Here is an 18,038-nt window from a genome sequence, read left to right as displayed (position 1 = left end):
TGTCTAATTTTCTTTTTAAAATAGAAGTGTGCATGCAGTGTGTGCATGTGTGTGTGTGTTTGTATGCATGTGCTAGAAAGGGTTTACATCAAAATTTTACTGATGTTTCTCTCAAGAAAATGTGATTAGGATGGGTTTTTACTTTCTTCTTTTGACTAATCTACTTTTCCTGTGTTGGAAAAGTGAGCATGTATTCTTTTTTAAATAGGGTTATTGTTACTTTAAAAAACAGAGAATTTAAAAATTGTTCTGGAAAGACATTTAATCATATGTTATACCATGCCTTTAATGACTATACGTTTTCTTTTCTCTCTGTTATTTAGTCTTAACCAAGATTGACAACTATACTCTGCTGGATTATTCCCTAATAAGTTCTCCAGAAATTGCTGAGAATTACATTGACCTGAATTTAAAGGTAACTTTTTCATCGTCAGCATCCTCATCTTGGCTATCCACAGCCAGTATTCAAGGAGCATATGTTATGTGCAGAAGGAAATATAACTAGATGCTCTTCAAATAATTTTCCTTTCAAGCAATTTCCTCATGTTTATGCACTTTCAAAAGTCTCTTGAACATTTTCCTGATTGGTAAATGATCATTTGAACAGCACAATATGTGACTGTATTCTTCACGAAAAGTGTCATGATGTCTTTGTCTCTGGATGTAGGTTTGGGACTAGGAGGCAGCAAATAGAGTGGCCTGCATTTATAAGAACTTAACACATCAGTAGATTATACATATTGATATTTCTGTACCCAGCTCTCAGGTTAGCCAGTTTAGCTGAGGGCTGTAGACCTCTGCTGGGGCCATTACCCATGAAAATGGTGTTTGCTGATTCTGGAAAAGTGATCAATTGTCCTTATGTTTAGTTTTGACCCAAAGTTAATCCCATTGTTATTATAAATGCAGATTGGCTTATATTTCAATCACCAAGAGACATTCGCATCAGTTAAATGTCACACAAGACAGCATTTTGTAATAACTCTATAGCTAATGAGGGCAGCACGAGGAACGCCACAAACATGCCCTAAACCAGTTAGTCCTGGGTGCTTCTGAGTCTCTCTATGATCTCCCAGGTGCTCTGAGGTCACAGATTTTGAAGGTCATGGGTTTGACACCTCTAAATGGCACTTTGGGAATTATTCAGAGCCATCCCCTCCAGTTAAATGTGCCTGCCTTCCTGACAACTGACAAGGAATTCCCACTGGGTTACACCCCAGGATAGACACACCCAGATATTCTCAAGAAGTCATCAGAGCTTTGATATACAGTCACTAGCCAATGAGTCAAAAGACCTTATCGTTTTTGCACCCCTCCTGAGTTTCTGGGGTTTTCCTGATTCTGAGTAGGTCTGCACATGTGAGTCTTCACTCAAGGAGGAAGTGCAACTACATGTTCTTTGAATAATTTTATTTCTAATTAAATTTACTGGTCTTTCTCTTTGTTTTCCCACAGGGCCTAGTCTACCCTCTGGAAAACCTCACTGACTCCCACTTCTCACCAGTTCCTTTTGCGCTCCCAGAACTCAGTGACTCTATGCTCTACGTTGGAATCTCTGAGTATTTCTTTAAATCTGCATCGTTTGCTTACTTTACAGCTGGGATTTTCAATATCACTCTCTCCACAAAAGAGGTGAGGAGGGTTCGTGGATGAAGACCATCATGACCCACATGTAATCTTATTCTAAGAATCCCGCTTTGGGATTTTTTTAATGTCATGGCTTCTATTCCTCGGCCTTTTTAGACTGTCACTCCCAGCAGGACAATGAATGAAGGAACTGTGAAATGAATGTTGATGTTAGTTGGAGAGTTATGGGGTCTCCAGTTTGGCTAATTTCAGTTTTTTTTTATATTGGGCCACCATTCTAGATTGACCTCAAATAATGCCAAGACACCCCTCCACCACTTATTACCTCCAACTTTGGACAATTTCGATTCATTTAACTTCTCTGTGACCAAGTTTCTTCAATTAGAAAATAAGAATAATAGTAATTCCATACTCATAGGGCTGATATGGGCATTAAAGGGGTTCACATATATGTAAAGCATTCAGACCAATGGCTAGCACAGAGCAAGTTCTCGAAAGTATGCCATTATTAGTATTATTCCTTGTGTTATGCCAATGTAAATGTTTCTCCTGTCAGTAACTGCAGCAGATTGATCTATAATAACTAGTGATAGTACAAATATTGTTGATTCTCTTTGCCATGCCCCCTCCCTTTCATGATGAGGCCAGTCTCTCCAGCCAACCAACAACTTCTATTAATCTTTGCATTTTTTTGGTCTTAATTATATAAGTAGTTTTAAATCTCATGTTCAAAATGCTAACTGCAGCAGCATCGGCTACCATACAGTGCTGAGAATTGGACACTGTAGCTTCAGACTTAATAATGATTTATCCACAAAGTTAAATTGCTTTAGCATCCTATATCTCAGCAATCTCTGAAAGTGAAGACAGTAACACCAGACTTACTGTTAACCACTATAGAATGTTTATATGTGGATCATACATATATGATAAACATAGTGATCCCAAGGTTAAAAGGCACTTACTCAAAAGAAATGTAACTTCCTGTGTGACCTTGAGCAAGTCCCTTTATTATGCTGGAACTCAAATTCTGGTGTTTGAGCTATAAAATGACAGGTCACCTTTAAACACTAAATATTTTGTGGTGCAATAGCTATATGATCCATAAAAGTTATGGGGACTGCTAGGTTTTCCCTGAAAAGACAACCCAGGTAAAAACCTTACAGTAACATGATGATCTTGAAATTCCAGATTTCCAACCATTTGGTTAAAAACTCTCAAGGTGTTGGCAGCGTGCTCTCCCGGGTGAGTTTCACTCCTTGATACTTTATTTAGTCGCATTGTAATTACTTCTGGAAGACTTCTGGGTCCTTTATATTTCTTTTTGGTCCAAACCTTGAGTCCATCTTACCATGCTGAAGAGTTTTTTTCTTTTAATAAAATATCCACGAATATTTACTAAACAAGTAACTATTAAAGGCCTTGTAAGCTTACAAAATAAATCAACTGTTCCTCCACAAGGTTTCACCACACTTGAAATAATTAGCCTAAGTGGGGAATGAAGGAATAATGTCTTCATTTGTAACTTTAGTAAAGCATCTCAATATCGTGCCTTCACAGCTCCTGGGTGTTAGACCTGGTGAGTCTCAGGTTTGCCCTTAGGACAGAAAGATGCTCGTGCGGCATCCTGGTTATAAAGCAAGGATCTTGAGTCAGACAGGCCAAGATGTCAATCCCAGTTCTACAGCCAGCTCACCTGGAACCTTGAGAAAATTATTTAAACTCTCTAAAGCCTCACTTTTTTTCAGTTGTGAAATTGTTTCAGTTATTATTATTTGTTTTGTGTTATTGTTATTATTATTAAAGAGCCTCTTTTTCTATTCTAAATGGATGATATAAGATTTAATCACCAGAGGCCACCTCAAATTTGTGACTTTTCCTTATCCACTCAACTCCTTGCTCTCTGTTTCTCTCCCTGACCACGGGCAGATTGCAGAGATCTACATCTTGTCCCAGCCCTTCATAGTACAGGTCCTGGCAGTGGAGCCACCCACGGTCAGTTTACTACCAAATAACTTCACCCTGGACATTCCTGCCTCCATCATGATTCTCACCCAGCCCAAGAACTCGACTGCCAAAGCCATCGTTTCCATGGACTTTGTGAGTCTGTGGGGAGAGGCAGACAGCTGGTGGACACCAGTCCCCTTCCTGCTGTAAACCACTGGCCAGCAGGCAGTGTTTGGAGTGGGGCATATGATGCTTGGGTTAGGAGTGAGGACAGGGTTGAGACGGAGTGCGGGAGGTGAGGTATGGGGGGCCAGTGCTCATACCCCCAACATTGTAAAACAGCTCTCCACCCTTCTCCACCTCCCATGTGCCCTTCCTTCCCTCTGCTTCAGTCACATTGGTAGTTGGCTTTCTTTGTCCTCAAAATAAGTCATTCAAGGTGGAATTCAAGTTTATTCAATCAGATAGAAGCCAAATGAAAATCCAGTAAAAGGGGGCTAATTAAATGAACCTAAGCCAGATATCTCACACACACACATGCACACACACACACACACACACACACACACACACACACATACACGGTACACACAGAGAGAGAAGGAGAAAATAGGAAAATAATTTAAAGGCAATCCCTAAATAAAAGGTCATTATAGTCGGTCTCCCTATCTGCAGGACAGCACTTTCAGAGGTATTTCTTTCCAGTATCTCTAGGAATGAGCGGGAAGGTGGAGCTTATGTTCCTGCTATAGGAAATGATATTTGCAGCCAAATGGACAGTCACTCCTCGTAGTAATGAATGCTTTTGTTGTCTGCAGGTTGCTAGTACCAGTGTTAGCCTGGTTATTTTGGGACAAAAACTGATCTGCTCATTGTCTCTGAACAGGTAAGGTTAATTGATTAGACGGGGGAAACCTTGGTAATAAGTGAATCAACAGGCCATAGAGACAAGGTGAACATGAACAGAACAGGTGAAGTTCCCATTGGATAGAATGTGAATCACTTAAGTACTTCATAATAATCCAGATAATTTCAAAGCATAGACTTAACTGAAACAATGTCCTGTGAAGTTTTTCTTTTTTCTTCCAATTAGATAATATTAAGATAAAGTGAGAAGTAAAATAATTGTAAATATAATTGCATAGTGCGACTGTACATTCTAACGGCACCATAATATAAATGAAGGTTCTCCTTCCACAAATTCAGGAAGTGTGCTACTGAGAAAAGAGCACAAGAATTTGAGGTCAAAGAACGAAGTCTCATATCTCTACTCACTGGTTCTATGACTTTGATCAAGGCTGTTCATGTCTTTGAGCCTCAGTTTCCTTATCTGTAAAATCATGAGGTTGGTGTGGATCATCACCGAGGTACTTTCAGGCTTTGACGCCCTGATCCCATTTACTAGAATGTGGAGTTTAACAAGACCATGCCCCATGGCTTAGCTGGCTCTCAAATACAAGCCGTGTAGTCAAAGGGCTTGAGCAGGTCCAATACACAGACCACTGGACAGAAATTGCCAGTTAGAGAAGCTAGCTGCAAAGTCCATTTTCCTTAGTTCTATGAATCCAATAGTTGAAGCCAGTACTCAAACCACTTTGGGGGGAAGATATACAGAATGATTCTGTGGCCCAAACTAATGCATGAAAGAAAGACAAGGAAGAAATGAAACAGACAAGGCCAGCAGAGTCTGAAAAGCATGGGAAACCAGCAGAGGAGAAAAGTCAATCATCGTAAGTCAACTGGGTGGTTATGAAAACTATTGTAGAAACATGAAGAGTGTTTTCAATAAAATAGTATTAACTGGAGCAAGCAGACTACAAAACAGCCTAAACACACAGTCAGCTGTGTAGAAGAGCTTTCCGTCTGGAAAAGGCAGTGATCAGTGATCGCAAGTCAAGAGTTATATTAGGATAGGACATTATGAGAGGGGTTTTTTTTCCTTAAAATTTTATTTGTAACTGTATTGCTGCAATAAAAGTCACCCCCCCCCAAAATAAAAGGTAATATGGTTTCCAGAGATAAATATTTCAAGAAGGCTTTACTCAATATTACCCAGCCCTTCAAAGCAAGACTGATTTCTCCATTAGACTCAGTAGGCCCAGAGCCTAGAGCCCAGGGTACTTAGGGGGCCATGAAAAGGTTTGAATGTATTTTGAGATGAAAATTTAAAAAAGAATACAACCCAGACTGGATTATACTTATCTTTATTACAACACAGTGTTCAGATAGAATTTTTAATATATTTTTTATAGAGGACAGAGGCCCCTGACAGTCATAATGTAGCCCTATTTCCAGAAGGTCAAGGCTGATGGAACTCTGAACCTTGGGAGTTATCTCTGAGATGGAGCTGAGAGGCTGAAAGCCAGAGAACAGGAGATGACGAGGTGAAGGATGGAAGGGGAGACGGACGCAGCATCTGAGCTAAGCCGCCAGAGAAAGGGGAGTATTTGGACCTTTGTCTGGACCTTCCTCTGGGGACTGAGAGGAAAGGGGAGGCTGGAAATCTGGGGTGATGGGGGAGAATAGGGCAGGGCTGTTAACTGAGGCAGCAAGCCCTTGAGAAAGTAGAAATGTTTGCATTGGAGTGGAGATCGGGTTCCTGGCAGGACCCAAAGGAAGGCTTTAATAAGGATGGGGCTTCAGGCTTGCGGCAGGCAGGTAGGAAAGGCCTTAAGGTTTGCTTCTCTGCATAAATCTGCTGACCCTCATCTCCAATGTTCCTACTACTAAGAAACTTCATGTTCCCTGGGTGTTAATGTTTGTTTATGGGAGTGACTAGAAAACTGCTGAATTCGTATCATCCAAAGAAACATGCGAATTTGTCCTCTCTTCCTATGATCCACAAGCAGGCTTTGACCTCGTGAGCACAACCCTGAAATTAGGACTCCTGCATTCCTGGAGTATCCTCCCTACTACCCTGCCTGCTCCTTTAGATTCTCGCACTGAGGCTTCCTGCACCCTGAGGCCTTAGCGGGATCTGAGCAGGACTGGCCACATAATTTGCAAGACCCACTGCAAAATGAACATGCTGTAACCCCGCCTCAGCACAGGCCGCCTCCAACCCTGGCACTGCTTTGCAGGATGGACCGATTTGGCATTGGGTGATGTCAGAGAGACACAGCAGGAAGTGGTGTAAAGTGGGTGGGGATCAGTGAAACATCCCTGGGAAGAACCTGGAAAATGCAGATAAGGCTCCCCAGAACACACAGGCCCAGAATGCCTTTCTAACCACGTACTGGAATGTGTTTCTGGAGCTGCTCGGGGCTAGTTAGTGGACATGAGATGCAGAAAACAGAGGTGAAGTCAGCGTGGTGAGGCGATGAGGTCACTGGCTTCAGAGTCAGACCAGCTGGTGCAGATCCCAGCCCTGCCATTCACTAGCTGTGCAGTCTCAGGCAAGTTACTTACCCTCTCTGTACTTCCATATCCTTCTCTAAAAATGAGGATATAATTAAACCTACTTAAGAGGTTGTTGTGAGGAAAACATGAATTAATACACATAAAGTACATATTAAGTGCTCAAGAAACATTGGCTGTGGCTATTATTTAAATTTTGGGGCTGGCCTCAGCCAGGGGAAGGAGGTGTTCTATCATACAAGATCATTTCAAGAGTTCCCCTATTCAGAAAACACCTCACTCCACTGTCTCCTACCCAGTGATGGCTTTTAGAGAAATAGCCTTTTGCTGTACTATTCGTGACTACTCTTTATTATTGAACCTTTTCTGCTACTGGTCCTGTGCCAAGCCTGCACATATATTATTTCACTTAATCTTCACAACCCCCTATCTCCAGGACCTAACACAGTACCCAATAAATGTCTGTAGATTGAATAGTCCTGGAGATAGCTTATTATCCCCATTCTACAGATTACAGAGGTCAAATCACTTCCTCAGGTCACAGAGCTATTGAATGGCAGAGCCAGAACTTGATCACAGGTGAATCCATTTTCAGAGCCATGACTGTTTGCATACTACATTATACTGCCTTTGACGTGGTGGATAGCTAAGACCCAGGAAATAAGTCTTTAACCCAAGACTTAGAAAATAAATACCCTTGCCTAGATGAGGAAACCCATAAGATGGAGTCAGGCTAAATCAAAACAGGCTTTTGTCAATGTTAAGTATTGAAAGGAAGAGATGCCACTGGCCCTGGGTATCCCACAATGGAAAAAGCACACAGCCTTTTTCTCATTGCATGAATAAATGAATGAAGAAAGTAAAAGCGGGGGGTACTAGTACTCAAGCTGACCTCTTTGGATATGTCTAATGTAAAAAGCACAGGTTCTAGCATCAGTCATACCTGACTTTGAATTCTACCTTGGCCTTTTGCTAGCTATGGGACCTTGAGCAAATCAGTTAACCTCTCCAGGTACCGGTTTCCTCATCAGCAAAACAGAGCACCTCTCCATAGAGTTGTTTTATGGCTGGATGAGAATGTATGAAAAGGACAATGCCCAGCACATAATCAGAGTTCAAGAAATATTTGCTACTACTAGTAGTAGTATTTCATTCTCAGGGATCAAAATTTGACCAAGTAAGAGGGAGAAATTGGTCCCAAGAGGCATGACAAGTCAGGATGTTCTTAAAAGCTGTGGTGTTGGCCCTCCAAAGCATAAACCAGATTCTTACTGTTCTATCTACAACTGAGACCTTTGTTCCGAACACAGTTCTATTGGGAGGCAACCCCAATACAGGTTGGTCCACATATGAGACACTTTTGAGATGAATTCAGGGACCTAATTAATTCCAACCCTTTTTCTTAATCACATGCAAAGCTCAAGGCAATCAAATGTACGATACTGTCGAACCATTTAGAACTTCGGGACTTTTTTGACATTGCCATGATTGGGCTTTGGACACTCCCCACCCCACTAACACACACACACACACACACACACACACACTCCCTACAACCCACCCACACAACAGCATCAGAGAATGCAAATGTATCTGATGACAAGCACGTAGAACCACCACCTAACTCCACTCTTCCCGGCTTGGGCAGATGGACATCTTTTAGTGTGAGCCAACCCAGACGGGACAACAGGTCTGGGAAGGACGCATGCAGTTTCTGTTGGACAGGTCAGCAGAGCTCAAGCTTGACTGACCTCCATCTCCACCCTTCCTCTGGGCCGCTGTTGAATCCAGTACAGAGGAATGCCACATGAGAGGAGGAAACCCCAAATGACTTCTTCCCCTTCTCCCAGACTCACTGGGGGAAATTTCCCCAGTTACTAGTTCTGCCTTTCAAAGCAGCCATTCTCAGCTCCAATGAACAGACTGTTTTAGGCTGGCTTGCCCTCAAAATGCCCCCAGTTCCTATAAATGCTTCCCTACCCATCCTTTTTCTGCTCATTTATCCATACATCCAGTCAGTAAGAATTTATTGAGCATCTACTGTGTGCTCTGTACTCTTCCTGATACAGACAGTAGAGAGAAGGACAGTAGTTTTTACTTTCCAGTCCATAGCCTAGTGAGAGAAACACTCAGATTAACAGGCCATTAAAATACCAGGTGCTAAGGGATATGGTAGTGTGTAGGTCCATGGCAGCGTGCACAGTGCTTCTCTCAAAGGGCAGTTTATCGTCCCCCACATCACGCGCACACACACACACACACGTCTCCAACCTACCCTGCATTCTTCATCTTTTCACACCTCGCAATTCCTGCAGCAACTCAGTGTGCTGTATTCCCAGTGGGTCAGTGGGTATCTCCATAAATGAGCGCCTGAATACACACTGTTTTGTGGTGTTCTCCACTTGTTTCCTGTACATACAGCTCCTCTCTACTGCTCATAAATATAAATACATTTCTTCACATCACGCAGCACATTACTGAGCATAGAAGGAGCATCGGGGAAACCTCTTGGCCTGCCAACTTTTCCTCCATGCTGCAGCCAGAGTGATCTTTACAAAGCTCAGACATCATCTCCCTTGGTAGATTCCTTGCTCTTAGGATAAATAACAAAATTCTGACACAGGTGAGAAACTCAGCCTGATCTACTACTGCCTGCCCCTGTGGCGTCAGCTTGCTGTGCCATCTCCCTAGCAATCTGTTCCGGTCACGGGGCCTTTACAACCTCTGCACAGACCCTCTTCCTTCCCTATTATGCCTTTTTAATCTTGTTCCTCCCTCATATGTTAGCTCAAGGATATCTTTCCCTTCCTTGGAAAGCTTCCTGCACCCACTAATTTAGATCAGTTTCTTTTCTCATTTGCCTCAGTGAACTATTTCTTTCCTTCAGAGCATTTATCTCAATCTGCAATTAAACCTCCATCAGTGGATTACTGGATTAATATCTGCCTCCCCACTAAGCCTTCAACTACCTGAGAGCAGCAGCTGTGTTTGGTTTCATTCACAAACATGTCTCAGCGCCTGTCCCTGGGCTGACATATATTAGGTGTTCAGTAAATATCTGTTGGATGAATGAATGAATGAATGAATGAATGAATGAATGAACTAACACTCAGTGCCTAAATGTGCCGTGTTCTGTACTCGATCCTGGGAGTACAAAGGTAATTAAGACTGGATCTCTACCCTCAAGAAGTTCATAGAAGGCAAGAAGATAAACAAGTATTAATGGGTACTGAATGTGGGGACTGATTTTTCAATGCCTGCTGTGGCTGGAGGAATGGCCTTGTTCTTAGGTCCACTTGACAGTCATTATGTCGTATTTGCTGTATTGACCCAGGTCATGAAGAGCCGTTTGTCATGTTTCAGGTTTGCATTTCAGCTCTGGTTTTCAGTCAGGGCATAAGCCTTCTACAAAACCTTTAAAATAAGCTATACTATTATATGTCTGCAAGGTAAGGCTATATGATCTCCCTTTCTCCCCAAAAAACTCTTCTGTTCTGTAATAAAAATTAGTCCCTGGTAGCAAGGCTTTAAGTAACAGGTTACAGGCCTGGTAAAGGCTGGAGTCAAAGGACTGAATTCAGTCGCCACCTGGTGGTCTGAGTTGCTCTGGCATGTTTTCCAGAATAGGGCAAAGAGAGGTTCTTTGCTCCACAGGTTTCTCCGCAGTTAGTGAGACATGTCCATTAGTAAGCCAACCTAAGTATGCCTAGACAACTAGGAAAAGATAGAAATAAGATGGCCTTTAGAGGAAAGGAAAGAATAGCTAGGTCGTGGGAAGTCCCGGGCAAGTTCACTCACGGCAGGTGGTCCTTAGGTGGCCAGTCAGGGCTTGCAGTTGTGATGAAAGAAAAGAAAGCTCACAAGAGTGTCCCACCTTTCTGTAGGCCGAATTTCTAAACTGGTCTAGCTTGCCCATCATACTGAGATCAGTTTAAGCCACAGTACCAGATGCCATTTCCAGTCCCTTGTCAGGTTTACCTGTCTTTCTGGCTTTTACTCTTAGCTGTCAATTGGAAGCAATCTCAAAACCTAATGCATACTGACATCATTTTGACAGATAGTAAACTTACCACTTCCAAGAATACCTGCTCCTTAAATGTAATAACGGAAAGATTCTTGGAAGAGGTAATAACTGAGTTCAATGTTAAGCAATTAAAAGGAGTTCACCAGTCAAAGGGAAAGGGGAGGGCAATTCCAGAAAGGGGGAATAGCGTGAGGAAAAGAGTGGAGGCCAGAAGTATTGTGGAATATGCAAGGAAATACCTCACGGTTGTTTTAAGATCTTTCAGTCCTTAGCCACTCTAATTTCAGAGATTCCATCCCAAAATATATTGCATGTATTCAAGTGAATTTCACATTAAATATAGTTTAAATTTAACTATGAATGGAGTTGAGTTAAAGTGACCAACAGCCATAATGTTACTTGTTGTAAGCATGTATTAACTTTTCAGGATTTTTTGACACAGGTTTTGAAGCCAAGACATTTTTTCTTTACCTCAAGTAGATATTGTCTGATGAATAAAACAGCATGACTATCAGCATTTCTCCTAGAAAGAATAAAGCCTCACATTTTATAAAGTGCTGAGGATATGCTAGGCATAGTACTAAGTATTTTATATGCATTATTTCATTCAATCTTCACTGTAGTCATATAAGGAAGGTACTATTCTTATTCATATTTTAGAGAGGCAAAAACTAACATCCAGAGAGGTTAAGTGAGTCTACACAGCAGGAGGCTTCAAACTCAGGCATTCTGCTAAGAGTCCCTGCTTTAACAATTACATTCCACTTCCTTTCGTGGCAGATAGCCCTCATAGCTAATGTTTCCCTTATGTGTTAGGATTCAGCTGCTAAAAGAATGATATAGGTAAAACTGCCCTCTGAGAAAGTGGCCTAGATGAGCAGAGAATTTTGAGTCCAGTAGAGTGATTTTGGACCTCCAGACCCATCGGTTGCTAACTCTATGATTCGGACTTTCTGCTCTTTGTTTCTGGTCATCCGGTTCCTTGTCGGCAAAAGGGGCAATCACAGTGCCATCTGTTGCAGGGTTATTGTGAAGATTAAGCTTTAACATTTATAAAGCTCCACAAACAGGGCCTGTCATGTAGTGTCATCACTATCACCATCACCATTATCATTATCTTTATTATTAAGGGACCAGCCTGCCTCAGAGCAGTTATAAGGTTGAGTTTGGACCAAGACCTGAAAACTGTTTCTCTGTCAAAGTCCTACCAAAACCCAATCCTACTTAGCTTCAGAGATCAGACAAGACCGGGCACACTCAGGATGGTATGGCTGTAGACTGAAAAACATTTCTTGAGATCATTCTACGTTCCAGGTTGTCAACAGTAAGTCCCACATAGCAAATGCACTCGGGGAATCCCATCCTGGTTCCCAATCCAAGCCTTCTGGTATTCCTGCTTTGCTCCTGAAGCAGCAAATAATAGGGGTAAAGATGTAACAGAATATTTTGTCCTTACAAGTTTGTGTGTTTGTTTAAAGAGCAGCTTATAAAACTGTAAAAAAAAATCCCTTTCCATTTGTTCCTTTCTACTGAGATCATTGTTTTTAAAATCTTCCCTCCTTTAACCTTCTCCTGTTGACTTTGGTTGTTTTGTTTTGTTTTCAGATTTCGCCTCGTTTTGCCAGAATTCAATCGCAGCAATATTGAGGTAGGAATCAGAGCTCTCAGAGCTCCTTGTCCAGGGAAGAATGACACCTCCCTTCTGTAGTGGCTGGATGGTTGTTTTCTATGCCTCTAAGTGCTTCCCCATATGTGTAGGTTTTAACTTTAAAATTCTTGATGTAGCTACTCATCCACTAAGCCCATTAACTAACTCCCCAGTTCACTTTTATCTACTCAGAAAGACTTTATAAAGAAGCCCAGAGACAGTTAAGATATTGTATAATGTTGGGGGAAAAAATAGGCATTTTCAGGGAGATTTCATTTGTGAGATAAAATAATCCTCTAGAGTTAAATTTAAGACCCAGACGACTCAAGGATGAGGCTATATGTAAATTTTTAGGCCATGATTAAGTTTGCTCCTGAAAGTTTTCTGGCCTTCTCCTAAAATTAGGTCAAGGCTGGTTGTGTAGATACTTTTTGGGGAGGACCAGCCTAGTGATCTCCCATCTGGAAAGGTACACCCTAACATGTGGCTGGGAAACCCCTTCTCCCCAAACTGCAGGAAGATCAGCCAGACCACTAACTGGCACGCCTGCCCTCGTTGCACTTACATTATAGATCAGTGGTTCTCAACTAGGGTCAGTTGGCAATGTCTGAAGACAGTTTTGATTGTCATAACCTCAGAAGTGAGGGGCATGCTACAGGCTCTTAGTGGGCAAAGACTAAACATTCCATAGGGCCTGACACAGTCCCTCACAACAAAGAGTGACCTATCCCAAAATGTCAATATTGCCGCTGTTGGGAAACCGCATTCTAGAGTGTGTGTGAGTGCATGCGTGTGACAGAGTGAGGGAGAAAGAAAACAAACATACATTGTATGTGTTGAACAAAATCCTGTAGAGAAAGAAAAATCAGGACAAGAACAAGCAGTGCAAGTATGTATGGAGATGGGGTTACAGTCTTGGGTTTGTTGAAAGGATTTGCTGAGATTATGTGTGATATTCAGTTAGCACATCGAATATGTGGTAGGTATTAAATAAATTATGCCATTGTTTTTATAAAAATTAATTTCAGTTATGCCACATCATGGCAAAGGGCAGTATAGCTTAATGGTTACATGCACAATCTCTGAGGTCAAACTGCAAGGGCCACAGGGCCTTGGACAAATCCCTTAACCACTCAAAGGGCAGTCATAGGGCATGACAAATACTGAATTTGTTACCATGTTCATTGGCAACAGTTATTAAGAGAGGACTAGATCTAGGGAAAAAAGCCAAGAAGCCAGAGAATTTAGCCAGGAGACCAAACAAGATGTTTTTGTTTGTTTGTTTAATTTTTTAGGAGCATCCTGATTTGCAGGTTGGGATGATTAGGAGTCAGTAGCAATAGTGTCAACAAGCTGTAAACACGTCATATCTTTAAGGCCAGATATTAAAGTCTAACCTATCAGTGTTGTCTCATACACCATGGGTCAGCATCTCCACGGCACAGCCATTTAGTAGATGATAGACTATGGTCGATGAGAATGCATAGCTGACTTTCTCATAAATAATATTTCCTGAGCCCAGAGGAGGCAAAAGGAACCAAGGTCTTCCAGGAAGACCCAGATAAACTGCCTGGTATCAACAGCAGGGTGTACTAACCAGGATATTTCTGAAAAAATGACAGTGGTGTATACCAGGCAATTTACATAATGTTAACTTGTTCAATCCTGATAACAACCCTATGAGATTAGTACTATTATCTTCATTTTACAGTTGAGGAAACTGAGGCACAAAGAAGCTAAGGAACTTTCCCAGAATCACACAGTAAAGTAGTTTTAAGAAGAGATAAACATAGGAAGTCTGCTTCAAAGCTGCTCTTGCCAAGCTGCAAAGAGAATCTTATTATTGGCAAGCATATATGATGCTCAAAAAAATATTCGTGGAATGAATTGATGTTCCATCATATTCCATTTGTTTTCAATACCCGAATCTTCCCAGGGAACCAACACTTAGCTAAGATTACACGACTACCATAGTTAATTCAAGAAAAATTGGATGTCCTGGTGGTACTGTGAACTATAGAGCATAACATAATGCAAGGGAACTCCTGTGGCCAGGGTTCCCCGTAAATGAAGGGGAGACTACTGATTGGGATGTCTATTCGTGGTTCTACATTGTCTCACTTGGTGGATGTGTAAACTGCCATGTTTGCTGCCACCACGTGGTCCCTCTGCATTTGATGCCTCCATGAGCCAGCATACAGGGGGGCAGAAATGTCCATCCCCAAGGTGGGAAAGAGATTAGGAAACTCTGTTTTAGGGTTTCCCACAGAATAGCTTGCAGTGTCCTGAAAGCTAGAAATTCCCTACTGGGATATTCGAATTATTGTTCTCTATCCTAATAAGGTTCCAGAAACTACATGTCCAAACCAGGCATTGTACTTTGAAAACGCCGTGATTTGGCAACTCATTCAGTTTTCCCCTTTCATTTTAGGTCTTGAGGTTTGAGAATATTCTGTCATCCATTCTCCACTTTGGAATCCTCCCACTGGCTAATGGTAAGAGATTCTTGGGAAACAACATGACTCTGCCATTGGCTAAATGTTGGGGATTGTTTGGGACTTTCCACCTCGAAGCTCATATTTCTTGAGTGTTATTATGGATCCAGGCCAGCGTCGGAGCTTGCAAAGGTTGTACCATCATTTGGATGTGGTAGCAAAATTAGTTGTTTTGAGGTCCAAGCCTTACTGGCAATTCTACTTGCAGACTCAGGAAGAATAGCTAACTCTGGTTGAGTTAAGGAGATTGAAACCACTTCTTAGGCAGTAAAGAGTCTCATTTAGGTCAGCCAGAAATGACCTTACTCTCCCTCAAGGGGGTCTGTGTGGTTCCTATGTGAAGACCACTATATGGATAGACAGTTTTAATGGACAATCCTGTGCCTTTTGCCTATACTGCAATTGTTCACAAACCACAGCATCTGGAGTTTGGCTTGGTTAAAATTCATATTATTAGAGATGAAAATGTTCTCAGACTCAGTAATTAAGGTATTTTCAAAATATAAATTGGACAAGTTGCCAGCATTTTTCTGCCATCCAAATGCATATAATTGCAGGTACATTTTATTAAGCACATATCAATTAACCATTCTTCCAGTGAAATGCACAGGACACATCAAAGACAATAAAAACAGAGAACCATCAAAGACAATAAAAACAGAAAGAAAATAAAAACAGAGAAAGATAGATTACTAAAAACCTGCTTGTTATTCTCTTACTAAAATGTTTGCCAAAACTTCTGTGCCTGTGCCTAATGATTTTACACCTTAATCTATATTTTAGCAAAATTGCAGCAGGGATTTCCTCTGCCCAACCCATACAATATCTCATTCGTCAATTCAGATATTGAAGTTTTTGAGGTAAGAATGTGAACATTCTCTTAACTGCCCCTTTTCTTTTCATAGTAAAATAAGCCTCTTCCTGTATTTTTTTTGTTTTATTTTGTTCTGTTTTGTTTTTTTCCAGCCCAGGGAATTTCACAAACAAAACATTTAGTTCTTAAAACTTGCAGTTAACAATGAAAAGCATTTAAACTTGAATTTAAAAAATCAGACCAATTTACCTTTACAGTCACAATTACTCACACCACAGTATAAGATGCAGTGTAGTGCGTTTTATTTTTTGTATTCTATAGAACAACCTGTAAGGCCAGGATCATTAGTCCCATTTTATAGATGAGGAAAGTAAGACTCAGTGGGGTGACATGGCTTATGTAGCTGGAAAAGGGCAGAGCTGCAGCCTCACTGGCTCTTTTGATTCCTTTGTGAATTTTCGCCTGAACCAGAAGATCCTCCCCTGGGTTCAGCAATCTGTTTGCAGTTTCCTACTTAATCATCAACAAACTTCAGAGAAACTTTTGTCTTCTGTTTTGGCGTTTTCTTGCATGGGGAGGTGGAAATATGATTCTGATGGAGTTCTCCCTTCCTATACACTCTCCCACATTCCTTTTTCCCTCCCACCTCCCCGTCTATAATTGTGTAAGTCACAGAAGGTGGCGGTAATCCAAAATGGCCTGTTCCTATGTCTGAGGCACTCACAAATGGGACAGGAGTAGGGGAGGGTGTCGCAGTAGGACCTGGTCAAGAAACCGTCTCTCCTCCACCCCCCAGATAGGCCCAGAAATCCCATGGCTGCAGGTGCCCAGGGTTTGATGTTATCTTCATTGTTGCATCCTCTCCAGGGTTTCCTTTTGATTTCTACTGACCTGAAGTACGAAACATCCTTAAAGCAGCAGCCAAGTTTCCATGGCTGGGAAGGTCTGAGCCTGATGCATGGACAGTGGAGGGGGAAGCCAGTCCCTTGATTGCCTGTTTGGAGTCCAGGGCGGGAAGTAGCCCTCCATTCCAGTCCAGCCCTTAATCCCATGGCTACTGTAAACCCAGAAGGGGAAGAGGGTGCACACTGGGATTGTAAAGCCCTCATGAAGTGATCAGACTGAAAGTTTTCTTTCTGAAGCCTTCAGGAACAGAGAGGCAAACTGGGTTGAAGAGCTAAATCAGGACGTGTTTGTGTACGGGTGGATGTTTGAATGGGTGTTCATATTTGCATCCGTGTTGTGTATTCCTGTGTTTAGAAGATGCTGGGGACAAAAGCTAGGCAAGTACTGCTGACAGAGTGCATGAGAAACTCTGAAATACAGGTTTGCATTGGTCATTATCTGCGGAGACCCCTTCAGCCCATTCAGCTCTCCAGGGTTCCCCCTTTCCCACATGTTGGCTTGTATGTTTTATATTTACTGCTACTCTTCCCTGTATTTAATTAAAATTTGATTTTCTAACAGTGTTAACCTTGTCTTTTTATTTGAGAAATTTTACTACCTGGATTTTTAAAAATAATATAAGACAGGGATGATAGGAGAGCATTTCGTGTCTTTAATGCTGATGAATAATGAGGTACAGATTTCAAGACTTGATCTTAAAAGGGAACACCTCACCTCCTAGACATTTCCAGTGGCAAAGAGAGGGAGCACAGGAAACTGGAATTTATATCACTTCTTTAAGTTTTAGGGTGTTTTCTCTCCCAGCTTAAATGAAATGGCAGTGTGGTGTACTACAGCTAGACAATTCTAGATAATTCATAGCTGATCCAGATTCAGTGTGTTTTTCAGTGCTTAAAAGCACTTCCAAAACCAAGGATAACTAGATCATACCAAAAACTACTGGCTTTAGCTTAGCTTTAGCCTGGAAGAGAATAACGAGTAAATATCCCAAAAGGTAAACACTAGAGGACAGTCTAACTCAACAATAGGAATGTTGAGTGGTGATACGATATGATATGAATGTTGTTTGAGAACCTAATTAGTGGGGTGAAATTAGGGTGGAAGAGGAGGAAGGGGGAATGGATACTGTAAGAAATGAATAGAAACCACAAAGTGTCTTTTGTGGTGCAGACAGTTTAGTGGGCGAATGAAGTGAGCCGTTTACTGGACAGCTTAGCAAGTGCCCAGCCCTGTGCTGGTTACTTCACCAGTGTCATTTCA

At 41.7% G+C, this 18,038-nt stretch overlaps 1 protein-coding gene across 2 annotated transcripts in view; it reads left to right on the top strand.

The window, feature by feature from the left end:
* The window catches only part of BPIFC (BPI fold containing family C), a 38,405-nt gene extending 21,064 nt beyond the window's left edge, over window positions 1-17,341 (top strand). The window contains exons 8-16 of one of the 2 annotated variants that reach the window (XM_017664106.3): window positions 324-415; window positions 1,456-1,632; window positions 2,779-2,832; window positions 3,517-3,687; window positions 4,353-4,420; window positions 12,521-12,563; window positions 14,995-15,058; window positions 15,842-15,918; window positions 16,740-17,341. In XM_017664106.3, the coding sequence (XP_017519595.3) occupies window positions 324-415; window positions 1,456-1,632; window positions 2,779-2,832; window positions 3,517-3,687; window positions 4,353-4,420; window positions 12,521-12,563; window positions 14,995-15,058; window positions 15,842-15,918; window positions 16,740-16,862 (869 nt within the window). In that variant the 3' untranslated portion in view covers window positions 16,863-17,341. The remainder of the gene's footprint in view (window positions 1-323; window positions 416-1,455; window positions 1,633-2,778; window positions 2,833-3,516; window positions 3,688-4,352; window positions 4,421-12,520; window positions 12,564-14,994; window positions 15,059-15,841; window positions 15,919-16,739) is intronic. The other variant, XM_073213794.1, reaches the window with a different exon arrangement.
* The last annotated feature ends 697 nt before the right edge of the window (window positions 17,342-18,038 follow it).

Source organism: Manis javanica, chromosome 10, assembly GCF_040802235.1.
Source record: "Manis javanica isolate MJ-LG chromosome 10, MJ_LKY, whole genome shotgun sequence".
In the NCBI taxonomy this organism is placed as follows: Eukaryota; Metazoa; Chordata; class Mammalia; order Pholidota; family Manidae; genus Manis; species Manis javanica.
The sequence above is the reverse complement of the archived record's forward strand: the minus strand, read 5'-3'. Positions and strand labels throughout refer to the sequence as shown.